Source organism: Hyla sarda, chromosome 5 (assembly GCF_029499605.1).
Source record: "Hyla sarda isolate aHylSar1 chromosome 5, aHylSar1.hap1, whole genome shotgun sequence".
In the NCBI taxonomy this organism is placed as follows: Eukaryota; Metazoa; Chordata; class Amphibia; order Anura; family Hylidae; genus Hyla; species Hyla sarda.
In genome coordinates this window covers 36,590,755-36,607,231 of record NC_079193.1, presented here as the reverse complement: position 1 = coordinate 36,607,231, position 16,477 = coordinate 36,590,755, and the positions used below count along the sequence as shown (strand labels likewise).

Here is a 16,477-nt window from a genome sequence, read left to right as displayed (position 1 = left end):
CCTATCCAAAGGATGATTGAGGTGCCGCAGCGAAAAATCCCGGGGGTAACTAGCGCGAGACCCCCACGATCTCCGCTACGGCACCTTAGTCATCTGGTGCATGGAGCGAACTCCACTCCGTGTCGCATGACTGGTGACTACAGCCACCACACCCCCTCCGTTCACGTTCTACGGGAGGAGGCATGACAGCTATGTACTAGCTCCAAGTTTCCGTGTTCCAGATGCCAACGCTGCTGTCCCAAAGATCTCTGGGGTTCCCAGTTCCGGGACCCCTGTGAACAGACATCTTATCCACTATACTTTGGATAGGGGATAAGATGTTTTCCTGCGGAGTACCCCTTTAAAAAGGAAAACTGACAGCTGTTTCACTCACACTAAACCCAATACACTGGGTTATAGTGGAGGTGAACCGGATTAAAATTTTGGTATAATTTACCTGAATGGGTGGTTCTGGAGACCCGTAATTAGGTGACATTGCACATATGTTTATCGTTGGCTTTGCGCAATGGAAATAGGTCCCGGCATGGATGCAAATCCGGAAATTAACATATTAACAATGGTAACAAATAAAGGGTCTACCTCCGGAATCACGGATCCGGGTAGGTTATACCTCATATTAATCCGGTTCACCCTCTCTATAACCCTGTGAACAGGCAGTAAGGTTCCCTTTAATAGCTACTTAACCTCAATTGGCCTTCCAGACCTGTGTACAGTACATGGGTGGCGGACGCTGCTACGTCTGAACTCTACAGAGTGCTGTGCCAGGTCACTTTTATGCCCAGTTGGTTAAGGAACTTTGCAATAAAACTTTTACAACTTGGAATATGGGCTATTTTTACCTGTTTTCCATGGCTGCTTTCACTGTTTTCATATGAAGAAAAAAAATTCCACCTAAGGTGGCAGGGATACACAAGGCCGGCTGAAAGTGGACAAAGTAGAATTTGTATGATTTATATAAAAAATAACGGGGGGGGGGGGGGGGATTTATGAAGCTTAAACACTGTCTCTTATGCCCATAGCAACCAACCATTCTTTCTTTGAGACGTGTTTGAACTAGAGAAATGCGATAAGTCACTGCCAGACTCCTCTAGTGGCGGTTTATCTCCCCAAAAACAAAGGTATAGGGGTGGCAAAATTCCACGTCTGAGGGTGCTTTCACACCACATGTATGTGGCACGGATATGTCAGAAGAATGTAAAAATGGGGCGCCAACATGTCTGTGCATGGAGAGGTACAGGTCCCATTGCTATCAATGGCCAGAGCATAATCAGTTAGTGACTACCTTTTAGGTATAATATATATGTTTTTTGTTTGTTTTTCAGATTCAAAAGTGCAGTAGAAGAAAAAATACTTTGTATACACTCGCTAAATGACTCGAGTGAAGTCACATGGGGGGGGGGGGGAGATTTATCAAAGCATTTAGTAGATTTTTTTTGCTTAAAATTGTCGCAAAAAAGTCGCAAGTGCGACTACTCTTTTTTTTTTTGATTGTGCAGTGTCCTAAACAAAAAATAAAAATCTTGCTTACCAAAGCAAAAAGTGATTTTTGACTTGCAGTGGTCAGAGATTTATCAAGTGCGAAAGTCGCAAAAAAGTCGCATCACATGAAAAAACCTACTAAATTTACCCCAGCTCAGACATGGAGCAGAAAAAGCCACTACCAAAGCAAAAAAAAAATTTAAAATTGCTTATGTGAAAGAAATTTATCAACAGGCTGAAAGCAGTTGATAAATACGTCGCACATAAGAAAAAAAATAACAAAGAAAAGGAATACATAAGCAAAGATTGATAAATGTCCCCATGGAGGTAGATTTAGCAAAACCTGTGCAGAGGAAAAGTTGTTGAGTTGTCCATAGCAACCAATCAGATCGCTTCTTTCATTTTCAACAAGGCCTCTGCAAAATGAAAGAAGTGATCTGATTGGTTGCTATGGACAACTTTTCCTCTGCACAGGTTTTGATAAATCTTCCCCCTAGCTAACTATATCACATTTTTTACAAAGCCTCAGGTGCCCAGGGGGTGTTCCCCAGCACATAAAGAGCCCAAATAAGTCCAGTCCATGTGCACTTTATCAACACCTCCCATGCCTGTCTACTCTGACTGACAGCCACTAGATTAAGAGGACCTTGGTTGGGCTCACATGCTGGGGAACGCCACCTGGACACTTGAGCTTTATGTGCTTAATCATAAGAAGGCTTATATCTTGACAAAGTAAAGGCTATGGAGACAACTTAAAAAATAAATAAATAAATAAAAGCTATGCCCAGAATCATGATGTTTGAACCTATCTAGCCATGAGCTTATTTTTTTACTACACCACTGTTTTCCTGCTGACAGGTCCACTTTAAAGGGGATAGAAAAACAGAGATAATTTCAAAAACGGCTCCACGTCTGTCCTCATGTCTGTGGTATTATTACAACTTGGCTCCATTTACTTCAATGGAACTGAGCTGCAGAACCACACCCAACCTGGAGACAGACGGGAAGCGTTATTTGGAAGAAATTAGCTCGGTTTTTCTGGGATAACCCCTTTTAAAGGGGTTATCCAGGAAAAAACTTTTTTTTAAGTATCAACTGGCTGCAGAAAGTTAAACAGATTTGTAAATTGCTTCTATTAAAAAATCTTAATCCTTTCAGCACTTGTGAGCTGCTGAAGTTGAGTTTGAGGACAATTTTTCAATCCCGGAGTACTCCTTTAACTAATCAATAATTAAATCAATGTCATTTCAGGAAATACAGCCGCTAAGTGACATCTGCTTCTTCTCTTCATGTCTCCTATATGACTGCCTCACCAGACAGATATTCTCTTCAGGAGACTAGGAAAGCTAAGGGAGTACTGTGAACCCTGTACTGTGTACTGTCTGCCACCCAGATTTTCCAGTATCCTGAAGAGAATATCTGTTTGCTACAGCAGCCATATTGGAGTTCTTCCGGAAACTAGGAAAGCTGGCCGGCACTCATACTGCATGCTACCCAGCTTTCCCAGTCTCCTGAAGCCCCAGCAGTGATAGGCTGCTCATTCTCCTTGCACATCTTACTGCAACAGATATGCCTCACCCTCTCCCTGCCCCCATATTGACATCTTCTCTCCCCCCTCACTCTTCGCTTAGGCCACAATAAATCTTCTTTCCCCAGCCCGCCCCATCCCTGTCCCTGCACTAACTACTCCCTGCACTTGCCTGTTGGACAGTTAAATCCTACTTTACCATGACTTTATTTTGGCAGCAGGATGTTTAAAACTCCTGGTCAATCTCGGCAGCCTGAGAGTAATGCGATCAGGAAGTGTACGGGAAGTCTTATAGACTTACATTGGACTTCTGGTACATCTCCTGATCATGTTACTCGCCGACAGCAGAGATTTCGTTAACTCTGCTATATAATTTCTTGACATATAGGTAACGTGTACAAAGATTATTAGAAATCTCTCCAGTCATTTGGAAGTTATGCAGCAACATACATATATGCACACACATACGTTGAGTTTTGTAGAAATTTTTCTAGAAAAGAAAGTATTTCTCACAGAAAAGGATTGCAGTAACACATCCAGAGATCTAGATTTGCATTTGTCCACAGTGCGCAACATTATCAAGAAGTTTGCAACCCATGGCACTGTAGCAAATCTCCCTGGGCATGGATGGAAGAGAAACATTGATGAAAGGTGACAATGCAGGATAGTCCGGATGGTGGATAAGCAGCCCCAAACAAGTTCCAAAGATATACAAGCTGTCCTGCAGGCTCAGGGTGCATCAGTGTCAATGTGAAGTATCTATCGACATTTAAATGAAATTAAACGCTATGGCAGGAGACCCAGGAGGACCCCACGGCTGACACAGAGACATAAAAAAAGCAAGACTACATTTTGCCAAAATGAACTTGAGTAAGCCAAAATCCTTCTGGGAAAATGTCTTGTGGACAGATGAGACCAAGATAGAGCTTTTTGGTAAAGCACATCATTCTACTGTTTACCGAAAATGGAATGAGGCCTACAAAGAAAAGAACACCGTACCTACAGTGAAATATGATGGAGGCTCAATTATGTTTTGGGGTTGTTTTGCTGGCTCTGGCACTGGGTGCCTTGAATGTGTGCAAGGCATCATAAAATCTGAGGATTACCAAAAGATTTTGGGTCACACTGTACAGTCCAGTGTCAGAAAGCTGGGTTTTGCATCTGAGATCTTGGGTCTTCCAGCAGGACAATGACCCCAAACATACGTCAAAAAGCACCCAGAAATGGATGGCAACAAAGCGCTGGAGAGTTCTGAAGTGGCAGCAATGGGTCCAGATCTAAATCCCATTGAACACCTGTGGAGAGATCTTAAAATTGCTGTTGGGAAAAGGCGCCTTCCAATAAGAGAGACCTGGAGCAGTTTGCAAAGGAAGAGTGGTCCAACATTCCGGCTGAGAGGTGTAAGAAGCTTATTGATGGTTATAGGAAGTGACTAATTTCAGTTATTTTTTTCCAAAGGGTGTGCAACCAAATATTAAGTTAAGGGGCCAATAATTTTGTGCCGCCCATATTTGGAGTTTGGTGACATGTCCAATTTGCTTTCTTTCCTCCCTTTTTTGGTTTAGTTCCAATACACACAAAGGGAATAAACTTGTGTATAGCAAAACATGTGTTACTGCAATCCTTTTCTGTGAGAAATATTTTCTTGAAAATGAACAAATTATTCGAAGATTTCTCATGGAGGATGATTTTATATATGACACAAGTTCCATTCTACTTGTGACCATTAAAATATATGGGTGTTCTGTGGATATGACATGTACCTGTAATGTAGCCCAAAAACATGATGTAAATGAACCTTAAAATGGTTTTGGGCCATGTGAGACCCTGTGAGAAGCTTGTGCCATTTTACAATCTAGAACGGTGGCAGTAGATGACCCCAGAAATAACCTGGTTTTATAATAACAGGTGCACAAGTAAAAAGCCTGCACACAAAAAATACTGCTTGTGTCCCATAAAATACAGGTATAAAACTTGCTGTGGCCCATAGGAGGGGGAGGGGGATACCAGGGTCATAGTTATAGGAGGTGCATACTGTAGGTACCTGTTAGGCTAGGTTCAGACTACGGAATTTCCGACAGAAATTCAGTCGTAAAATTTCCGTCCGAAATTTCGCTTGCTAAAATGTCTAGTGTAGTGAATGGGTTTCCGTTCACAAATTGACACTTCGGAATTTGTGAAGCGGAAAATCCGCTTAGAAAATCCGCTTAGAAATTTCCGCCTGAAGAAAGGTGGTGCTCTTTCTTCAGGCGGAAATCCTCGCGTAACACATTGCAGTCTATTGGAGACTGCAGTGTCCGCGCGGTCCTAGCGCCGACTGATTCAGCTGGCGCTGGCCGCACTCGGAATCTCCGGGCGGAAATTTTCTGCCTGGAGATTCCGTAGTCTGAACCTAGCCTTACATCTACTTGAGGAGATAAAAAAAAAACTGTTTACCACATAAGAAGACACTAGTATTATACATGGACCACTGTGGGTGAGGGGGTAGCTGATTTAGATTTTGCAATGGGGACCCTGAAGCCTCAGGTTACGCCTCCGGGGATGCCATGTTGTGTTTTTTTTTTTTTTCATTTTTAAATATCAGAGGGTATGGAAGAGGCACTGTGCAGGTGGTAGCAAAAGAAGTAGTAGAGCTATCATATGTCAGGGAAAAAAGCTTCCCAGAATAAATCTTGTCATTACCGGCCCGTCTGTGAGTACGAGGAGGATCGGGCGCAGCGCAGGTGTACACCAGAGGATGGCGACGCTGCTGATTACCCACCTGTTTCTATGTAGGGTATAATTAATCACGGCCTCGTGAGACCAGGACAGCCAGACGACGGGGAATATTTTGCATTCAGATTCTACAAAAAGTAGTTTGGATAATGTGCTTTATATTCACACCCGCTATGGTAATATCAGGTTTTTCGCATAGGTGTAAAAACATAGTTAACAGAAAAAAATATCCATTTTTATACGCTTTACCAGAGAACAGGCCCATGCAAATTAAAAAAAAAATTCTCCCAAAAATAAACTAAAATTCCAGTTCAACTTGTCCAGTTTTGCGAAAAACCCTTTTGAATCTTCTTATTATTTGTTTCCAAGAAAGCTTTGGGACGCTATGTTCACACATTATTTTCATTATTTTCAGTTTTTTTGTTCATACATTAGCAGCTTTTTTTTGTGTGTGTGAAAATAGCCGGGCAAGAAGTATTGTTGGCTTTATAGGTCACAGAGGATTATCTACAGTATATTTCTCTGACTCCTGAATGGAATATCTGCCTAAGGCCATGTTCACACGGTGAAAACGTGCTCTCGTAAATGCGCCATCTCATAGACGTCAATGCATTTTCGAGTGGAATCCTCAGAAAGAATAGGCATCGGGATTTCTGCGGTAGAAACATCTGTTGTGTGCACAGTGCAGTAGGATTCGATTGAATCCTACCCTCTTAAATTGTGATAAGGCCTGAATAAGACTTGTTGTGGGTACAGAAATGATTCATAGTTTTTTGGAGTTTTTTTTTTGGTCCCCCAGGGATCCCCTTGTGATGTCTTTATGCTTTCTTCACTTTGGGTGCTTTTTGGACGGTCAATAGCAAAGTCACAAATAGTCAAAATTTGTGAATATTTGCCCAAAATAAATTCCAGTCCAGAACAGACTGACAGTAAGTCTGCGGCCAGCCTACAGAAACTATGTTAAACTTTTGTTTTTCTGCAGTTGTGCAGATTCGCTTCATGTATGTCTGTGAAACTATTTAATAAACCAGGTAAAGAAAATACACTAGGGAACTTCTGCAGATAGCTCAGACTTAAAAAAAAAATTAAAAAAAAAAAAAAACCTGCAAAGGATAAATTCTCAGTTTTTAAGAGAATTACTTAATTACAGATTTTTGGAAATGTGAAGACCATTATAATAACGTATTACGTGTGACATAGTGTTCTTTTAGACCAGTTGTTCTCAACCTGGGAAACAAGTACCCCCAGGGGTACTTAGCAGTTCTCCAGGGGGTACTTGAAAAAAAAATCAGTAATGGCAGCCACAGCCACTGGTTACTGGTCTGGACCACTTTGAAAGAAATGGTAGGCTGACGTCACTGCACCGAGGAGCGGAGCCGGAGGACAGCAAAGGGCAAGCAAGGGCGATGGGCTGCTGTGGGCAGTAACTACCATCAGCTTTGGTGCTTCACTGCCCCTGCAGACCGGGGACCTACTGCTATGAGCCATAACAATAGGTCACCAGACCGAAGGAGCAGTGGAGCAACAAAGCAGGACAGTATGGTGGCCTACAACTATATATGGGAGCAGTTTGGGGGCCTACAGTCATATTTGGGGGCACAGAGGGGGCCTAACAACTTTATGGGGATGCAAAGCGGGTACTATTACTGTGTGTGACAATAAACATGGAGAGTTTGTAAAAAGATGGGTATTGTACTGCAGAAAGGAGCCTAAAATGTATGTTTGGCTGGTTCTGTGGGGAAGTCTTGTATGGGAGAAATCTTAATGGCGGTCTAGGCCAGATAGTGAAGAAAAGAAAAGTAAGCAACTCCAGTTAGAGAAGACGTCACCTGTAAATCTAGGGACTGGGGAGAAAGGGAGAGGAACAGGGGGCTTGTTAGAGAGGAAAGTAAAGCATATAAATTATACTATAATCATTACAAAATGTCTCTAAAATGGGGGTACAATTTTTTGGAAATGGGCTGTCAATGTCTCTAAAATGGGGGTACAATTTTTTGGAAATGGGCTGGCAATACCCCTTTTCTTGCCTGCACTATTTATTTATTCTTTCTTTAATACACGGCCGCCATGTTGCCTGTAGTGATGACTCTTTACACTGGTATGTATAGTTACCTTATCATGTACACCATACTGTATCTTCATAAGGTTCCAGGGCCCTTCTTTTTTTGGTTCGCCAGGCTCCACTCCTGGTATCAGAGGTCTTTGCGTTTTCCATGTTTTTTCACCAATCACTCTGTCCAAAAAGCAAAAAAAGGTGTAAATTGAAAAACCAAGACCAGAATATGTTTGTTTGTTTTGTTTTATAAATGTTTATGTTGTTCTATCAGAGTAAGAATAAGATGTATGTATTTTCCCAAATAGTATAACACTGGTCACCATAAAAAATCAACAATGTCTAAACAAACTTTACATAAATTAATTGTACAAGTGAGTATATGAAATGTTATCTTATATATTATATATTTTATATTTTATGTTGCTTCTTTCCATTTACGGTACCTCCTCCCCCCTATTCAGTCATCTGTTTACATGACAGACTAAAAAGGGAATTTATCATTGTGCAAATTAAGTTCTTTTAATCCACCGTTTTCCTAAGTGTACATCATGTGTTCTTTATTTACAATTATCAAAGAGGAGCACATTCTTCATAAATACAAGGTATCTTAGATGTTGACAATTTTTTTAATATGGTGGGAGATTGCGCAAAAATTTTTAGTGCACAAATATTTTGTGACAATTTTAAAAAGTCACAGTTGATAAATTACCAAACACCGCAAAAAAGCTGACCTTGCCACACTACATTCAAGTTGTTTCCTTTAAAGAGTCTAAATCAGTGTTTCCAAAAAGCAATCCTCAAGTACCCCCAACAGGTCATGTTTTCAGGATTTCCTTAGTCTTTCACAGGTGATATAATTTCGGTCAGTGAATTAGGCATCAACCCAAGTGTTCTCTGTATGGAATATCCTAAAATCATGACCTGAGCACTGCGCTTGAGAAACACTTGTGTAAATCATTTGCACAAAAATCATTGGACAATAATTTGTAACTTTTTAACACAAAAACAAAGATAAATTCCCTCCTATAGTTGACTGAGAGATCAGATACGCTGTCCATACAGGTTCATGGAGAGTGAGGTAAGCAGTAAAGCGGGAGAAAGATGGGCAAGTAAGTTCAGACATCAGAGACAGATAAAGACTGCAAAGAGACTACACAAGAGCTGACTAAGTAATAGATCTAACCCCAGGGCTTGAATTAGACTGTTCACTTCTGCTCTACAATGTCCTCCATGCTGCTGCTCCCTCTTAGGGTATGTATAGGATCCGAGAAGAGCACAATCCCATCTTCTATGGTTTGCAGTGTATGGGAGACTTGTAGCTTAGGGACAACTGAAAATTAGAGATGAGGGTAAAAAATGCCATATGCAAGTTACATAATGGACAGAAATAATTCTGCTACTCCTGCATGCACAATTGACAGCTTGTCCAGAAAAGTTACCTGAAATGACAGATAAGTTTTAAAGGACTTGTCCAGTTTTGAAAATCTATTTATATTGATGGAACATGCATACTGATGCCCTGGTTGTGCTTGGTCTAAACAACCAGAACTAACTAAGCTGTTTTCTATAATTAACCATTTATATTACTTAGTGATTCCAATTCCCTATGTTGTTCTACACTTGTGCTTTGTCTTTTGCTTGTTTTGTTTAGTTTTTTACAACATTTTATGCCGATATCCTTCACATTGGACGCATCACTAGTTGGGCTAATTTGACACCCCAGAGGGACATAGGATAAGGCCAGATGAAGCGGGCGACCACTAAATCCTTTCATAGCCGTTCCAGGATTCAGTTACAGCTGATGCTGTTTTTTTCGTCTTCCGGTGGGCAATTTTAATAACTGAATAAAGTTAATATTTTATTATAGGTGAGTGCCAATGAAACTTTTCATTTTGCTACTATTTATATATAACTTACTAGGTTAAATTTGAATTATTATGGGGGGGTTAGGTGTTCTGTTCAGGATTCTCATCTCATGGCTCTGGAGGACCTGACCTGTCATGTATTATACTTTCAGCTCACTGATTTAAATGGGAACTGTGTAATGCTTAATTTTCCCTGTTGGGGTGCTACAGGGAAATAGAACACTAAGGCCATGTTCACAAGATGGAATTTCTGTGCGGAATTCCGCACGGAAATTCCTTCATGTGAACATGACCTTAGTTTCCTATTTCCCTGTAGCGCCCCAACAAGGAACATTCCACTGCAGAAGAGTTCCATTGTTTTCAATGGGATTCTGCTGCACTGTACACACAGCAGAATTTACATGGCAAATGCTTCTGCTGCGGATATCCCGATTCTGGAGTCCTTGGGAAGAATAGAAATGTCCACACGGATATACATTGCCATCTATGAGACGGCGCATTTCCGAACAGTCCTAGCAGAACATGCCGGTGCTCCGCTGTCGGGGAAATGTCCGCACAGACTTTTTCCGTGGGGACATTCACATGTGTGAATATAGCCTAACTGCCAGATCTACCCACAGATTACAGCTGATCGCTGGGGATCCAAGCAGGAGGGATACATTCTAATTAATTGTCGCAACGCCATTGATTGCCCATAGCGGAAAAACCCCTTAAGGAGTACCTGTCACCGAATAAAACTTTTAATATAGTGTTCCTTGTGTAATTAGCAGACACTTTCCCATTCACTTGCTTTTAAAATTATTGTTACGCCGAGCGCTCCGGGTCCCCGCTCCTCCCCGGAGCGCTCGCTACACTTCCCTCACTGCAGCGCCCCGGTCGGTTCCACGGACCCGGGGCGCTGCGTTACCACCTCCGGCCGGGATGCGATTCGCGATGCGGGTAGCGCCCGCTCGCGATGCGCACCCCGGCTCCCGTACCTTACTCGCTCCCCGTCAGTTCTGTCCCGGCGCGCGCGGCCCCGCTCCCTAGGGCGCGCGCGCGCCGGGTCTTTGCGATTTAAAGGGCCACTGCACCGCTGATTGGTGCAGTGGTTCCAATTAGTGTTTACACCTGTGCACTTCCCTATATCACCTCACTTCCCCTTCACTCCCTCGCCGGATCTTGTTGCCCTAGTGCCAGTGAAAGCGTTCCTTGTGTGTTCCTTGCCTGTGATTCCAGACCTTCTGCCGTTGCCCCTGACTACGATCCTTGCTGCCTGCCCCGACCTTCTGCTACGTCCGACCTTGCTTCTGTCTACTCCCTTGTACCGCGCCTATCTTCAGCAGCCAGAGAGGTTGAGCCGTTGCTAGGGGATACGACCTGGTCACTACCGCCGCAGCAAGACCATCCCGCTTTGCGGCGGGCTCTGGTGAAAACCAGTAGTGACTTAGAACCGATCCTCTAGCACGGTCCACGCCAATCCCTCTCTGGCACAGAGGATCCACTACCTGCCAGCCGGCATCGTGACAGTAGATCCGGCCATGGATCCCGCTGAAGTTCCTCTGCCAGTTGTCGCTGACCTCACCACGGTGGTCGCCCAGCAGTCACAACAGATTGCGCAACAAGGCCAACAGCTGTCTCAACTGACTGTTATGCTACAACAGTTACTACCACAGCTCCAGCAATCATCTCCTCCGCCAGCTCCTGTACCTCCTCCGCAGCGAGTGGCCGCTTCTGGAATACGACTATCCTTGCCGGATAAATTTGATGGGGACTCTAAGTTTTGCCGTGGCTTTCTTTCCCAATGTTCATTACACTTGGAGATGATGTCGGACCAGTTCCCCACTGAAAGGTCTAAGGTGGCTTTCGTAGTCAGCCTGCTGTCTGGAAAAGCCCTGGCTTGGGCCACACCGCTCTGGGACCGCAATGACCCCGTCACTGCCTCTGTACACTCCTTCTTCTCGGAAATTCGAAGTGTCTTTGAGGAACCTACCCGAGCCTCTTCTGCTGAGACTGCCCTGTTGAACCTGGTCCAGGGTAATTCTTCCGTTGGCGAGTATGCCGTACAGTTCCGTACCCTTGCTTCAGAATTATCCTGGAATAATGAGGCACTCTGCGCGACCTTTAAAAAAGGCCTATCCAGCAACATTAAAGATGTTCTGGCCGCACGAGAAATCCCTGCTAACCTACATGAACTCATCCATCTTGCCACTCGCATTGACATGCGTTTTTCCGAACGGCGTCAGGAGCTCCGCCAGGATATGGACTCTGTTCGCACGAGGCGTTTCTTCTCCCCGGCTCCTCTCTCCTCTGGTCCCCTGCAATCTGTTCCTGTGCCTCCCGCCGTGGAGGCTATGCAGGTCGACCGGTCTCGCCTGACACCCCAAGAGAGGACACGACGCCGCATGGAGAATCTCTGCCTGTACTGTGCTAGTACCGAACACTTCCTGAAGGATTGTCCTATCCGTCCTCCCCGCCTGGAAAGACGTCCGCTGACTCCGCACAAAGGTGAGACAGTCCTTGATGTCTACTCTGCTTCTCCACGTCTTACTGTGCCTGTGCGGATGTCTGCCTCTGCCTTCTCCTTCTCTGCTGTGGCCTTCTTGGACTCTGGATCTGCAGGAAATTTCATCTTAGCCTCTCTCGTCAACAGGTTCAACATCCCGGTGACCAGTCTCGCCAGACCCCTCTACATCAATTGTGTAAACAATGAAAGATTGGACTGTACTATACGTTTCCGCACGGAGCCCCTTCTAATGTGCATCGGATCTCATCACGAGAGGATTGAACTGTTGGTCCTCCCCAATTGCACTTCTGAAATCCTTCTTGGACTTCCCTGGCTTCAACTCCATTCCCCAATCCTGGATTGGTCCACTGGGGAGATCAAGAGTTGGGGGCCCTCTTGTTCCAAGGACTGCTTAAAACCAGTTCCCAGTAAACCTTGCCGTGTCCCTGTGCTTCCTCATGTAACCGGTCTCCCTAAGGCCTATATGGACTTTGCGGACGTTTTTTGCAAAAAACAAGCTGAGACTCTACCTCCTCACAGGCCTTATGATTGTCCCATTGACCTCCTCCCGGGCACTACTCCACCCCGGGGCAGAATCTATCCTCTGTCCGTCCCAGAGACTCTTGCCATGTCTGAATACGTCCAAGAAAATTTAAAAAAGGGCTTTATCCGTAAATCCTCCTCTCCTGCCGGAGCCGGATTTTTCTTTGTGTCCAAAAAAGATGGCTCTCTACGTCCTTGCATTGACTACCGCGGTCTTAATAAAATCACGGTTAAGAACCGCTACCCCCTACCCCTCATCTCTGAACTCTTTGATCGTCTCCAAGGTGCCCATATTTTTACCAAACTGGACTTAAGAGGTGCTTATAATCTCATCCGCATCAGAGAGGGGGATGAATGGAAAACGGCATTTAACACCAGAGATGGACACTTTGAGTATCTGGTCATGCCCTTTGGTCTATGCAACGCCCCTGCCGTCTTCCAAGACTTTGTTAATGAAATTTTTCGTGATCTACTATACTCCTGTGTTGTTGTTTATCTGGACGATATCCTGATTTTTTCTGCCAATCTTGAAGAACACCGCCAGCATGTCCGTATGGTTCTTCAGAGACTTCGTGATAATCAACTCTATGCCAAAATAGAGAAATGTCTGTTTGAATGCCAATCTCTTCCTTTTCTAGGATACTTGGTCTCTGGCCAGGGACTACAAATGGACCCAGATAAACTCTCTGCCGTCTTAGATTGGCCACGCCCCTCCGGACTCCGTGCCATCCAACGTTTTTTGGGGTTCGCCAATTATTACAGGCAATTTATTCCACATTTTTCTACCATTGTGGCTCCTATTGTGGCTTTAACAAAAAAAAATGCCGATCCCAAGTCTTGGCCTCCTCAAGCGGAAGACGCCTTTAAACGACTCAAGTCTGCCTTTTCTTCGGCTCCCGTGCTCTCCAGACCTGACCCATCTAAACCCTTCCTATTGGAGGTTGATGCCTCCTCAGTGGGAGCTGGAGCTGTCCTTCTACAAAAAAACTCTTCCGGGCATGCTGTTACTTGTGGTTTTTTTTCCAGGACCTTCTCTCCGGCGGAGAGGAACTACTCCATCGGGGATCGAGAGCTTCTAGCCATTAAATTAGCACTTGAGGAATGGAGGCATCTGCTGGAGGGATCAAGATTTCCAGTTATTATTTACACCGATCACAAGAACCTCTCCTACCTCCAGTCTGCCCAACGGCTGAATCCTCGTCAGGCCAGGTGGTCTCTGTTCTTTGCCCGATTTAATTTTGAAATTCACTTTCGGCCTGCTGATAAAAACATTAGGGCCGATGCTCTCTCTCGTTCCTCAGATGCCTCTGAAATTGAACTCTCTCCTCAACACATCATTCCTCCTGACTGCCTGATTTCCACTTCTCCAGCCTCCATCAGGCAAACTCCTCCAGGAAAGACCTTTGTTTCTCCACGCCAACGCCTTGGGATCCTCAAATGGGGTCACTCCTCCCATCTCGCAGGTCATGCGGGCATCAAGAAATCTGTGCAACTCATCTCTCGCTTCTATTGGTGGCCGACTCTAGAGACTGATGTGGTGGACTTTGTGCGAGCCTGCACTATCTGTGCCCGGGATAAGACTCCTCGCCAGAAGCCCGCTGGTTTTCTTCATCCTCTACCTGTCCCCGAACAACCTTGGTCTCTGATTGGTATGGATTTTATTACTGACTTACCCCCATCCCATGGCAACACTGTTATTTGGGTGGTCGTTGATCGATTCTCCAAAATGGCACATTTCATCCCTCTTCCTGGTCTTCCTTCAGCGCCTCAGTTGGCTAAACAATTTTTTGTACACATTTTTCGTCTTCACGGGTTGCCTACACAGATCGTCTCGGATAGAGGCGTCCAATTTGTGTCTAAATTCTGGAGGGCTCTCTGTAAACAACTCAAGATTAAATTAAATTTTTCTTCTGCATACCATCCTCAATCCAATGGACAAGTAGAGAGAATTAACCAGATCTTGGGTGACTATTTACGACATTTTGTTTCCTCCCGCCAGGATGACTGGGCAGATCTTCTACCTTGGGCCGAGTTCTCGTATAATTTCAGAATCTCTGAATCTTCCTCCAAATCTCCGTTTTTCGTGGTGTACGGCCGTCACCCTCTTCCCCCCCTCCCTACCCCCTTGCCCTCTGGTCTGCCCGCTGTGGATGAAATTTCTCGTGATCTTTCCACCATATGGAAAGAGACCCAAAATTCTCTCTTACAGGCTTCTTCTCGCATGAAGAGATTCGCAGATAAGAAAAGAAGAGCTCCTCCCATTTTTTCCCCTGGAGACAAGGTATGGCTCTCCGCTAAATATGTCCGTTTCCGTGTCCCGAGCTATAAGTTGGGACCACGCTATCTTGGTCCTTTTAAAGTTTTGTGTCAAATTAATCCTGTCTCTTACAAACTTCTTCTTCCTCCTTCTCTTCGTATCCCTAATGCCTTTCACGTCTCTCTTCTTAAACCTCTCATCCTCAACCGTTTTTCTCCTAAATCTGTTCCTCCCACTCCTGTTTCCGGCTCCTCGGACATCTTCTCTGTCAAAGAGATTTTGGCCTCTAAAAAGGTCAGGGGAAGAACTTTTTTTTTAGTGGATTGGGAGGGTTGTGGTCCAGAAGAGAGGTCCTGGGAACCTGAGGACAATATCCTGGACAAAAGTCTGATCCTCAGGTTCTCAGGCCCCAAGAAGAGGGGGAGACCCAAGGGGGGGGGGTACTGTTACGCCGAGCGCTCCGGGTCCCCGCTCCTCCCCGGAGCGCTCGCTACACTTCCCTCACTGCAGCGCCCCGGTCGGTTCCACGGACCCGGGGCGCTGCGTTACCACCTCCGGCCGGGATGCGATTCGCGATGCGGGTAGCGCCCGCTCGCGATGCGCACCCCGGCTCCCGTACCTTACTCGCTCCCCGTCAGTTCTGTCCCGGCGCGCGCGGCCCCGCTCCCTAGGGCGCGCGCGCGCCGGGTCTTTGCGATTTAAAGGGCCACTGCACCGCTGATTGGTGCAGTGGTTCCAATTAGTGTTTACACCTGTGCACTTCCCTATATCACCTCACTTCCCCTTCACTCCCTCGCCGGATCTTGTTGCCCTAGTGCCAGTGAAAGCGTTCCTTGTGTGTTCCTTGCCTGTGATTCCAGACCTTCTGCCGTTGCCCCTGACTACGATCCTTGCTGCCTGCCCCGACCTTCTGCTACGTCCGACCTTGCTTCTGTCTACTCCCTTGTACCGCGCCTATCTTCAGCAGCCAGAGAGGTTGAGCCGTTGCTAGGGGATACGACCTGGTCACTACCGCCGCAGCAAGACCATCCCGCTTTGCGGCGGGCTCTGGTGAAAACCAGTAGTGACTTAGAACCGATCCTCTAGCACGGTCCACGCCAATCCCTCTCTGGCACAGAGGATCCACTACCTGCCAGCCGGCATCGTGACAATTATCAACATAAATATGTTTATAATGTAATAGAAAAAACGCCCACTAGGTGGCTCTGTTCTGTTCCCTGCCACAATTAATACAGTTAGTTTGGTCTTCTCCTGGCTTGGCAGGAGACCAAACTCAGGAAGTATTTCTGGCTGTACTGAGCTTGATTGACAGCTGCATGGAGCCTCAGTGAAAGTTGCACAGACTGAAAGCTGCTGCACAGAGCCTGAAGTCTTCTATTCATCAATAATCAATAATGTGAGGGCTGAAGAGATACCCCAGCAGGCTTCAGTGATGTCATGCCTGCTGGGAAACACCCACTTTCTCCTGCTAGGAGATTGCACTATGTGAGCAAGAAGAACGGTAAGATACCCAGCTTTTTAAAGCTCAGAATTTTTTTTTAAGGGTTAG

At 45.2% G+C, this 16,477-nt stretch overlaps 1 protein-coding gene across 3 annotated transcripts in view; it reads right to left on the bottom strand.

The window, feature by feature from the left end:
* Positions 1–16,477, bottom strand: part of MLLT10 (MLLT10 histone lysine methyltransferase DOT1L cofactor) — a 258,622-nt gene that overhangs the window by 232,943 nt on the left and 9,202 nt on the right. For all 3 annotated transcript variants that reach the window (XR_008843863.1, XM_056519264.1, XM_056519263.1), the window contains exon 2: positions 7,835–7,955. Coding sequence is in view for 2 of the 3 variants with exons in the window: in XM_056519264.1 (XP_056375239.1) it covers positions 7,835–7,864 (30 nt within the window). In the remaining variant the exon portion in view is untranslated. The remainder of the gene's footprint in view (positions 1–7,834; positions 7,956–16,477) is intronic.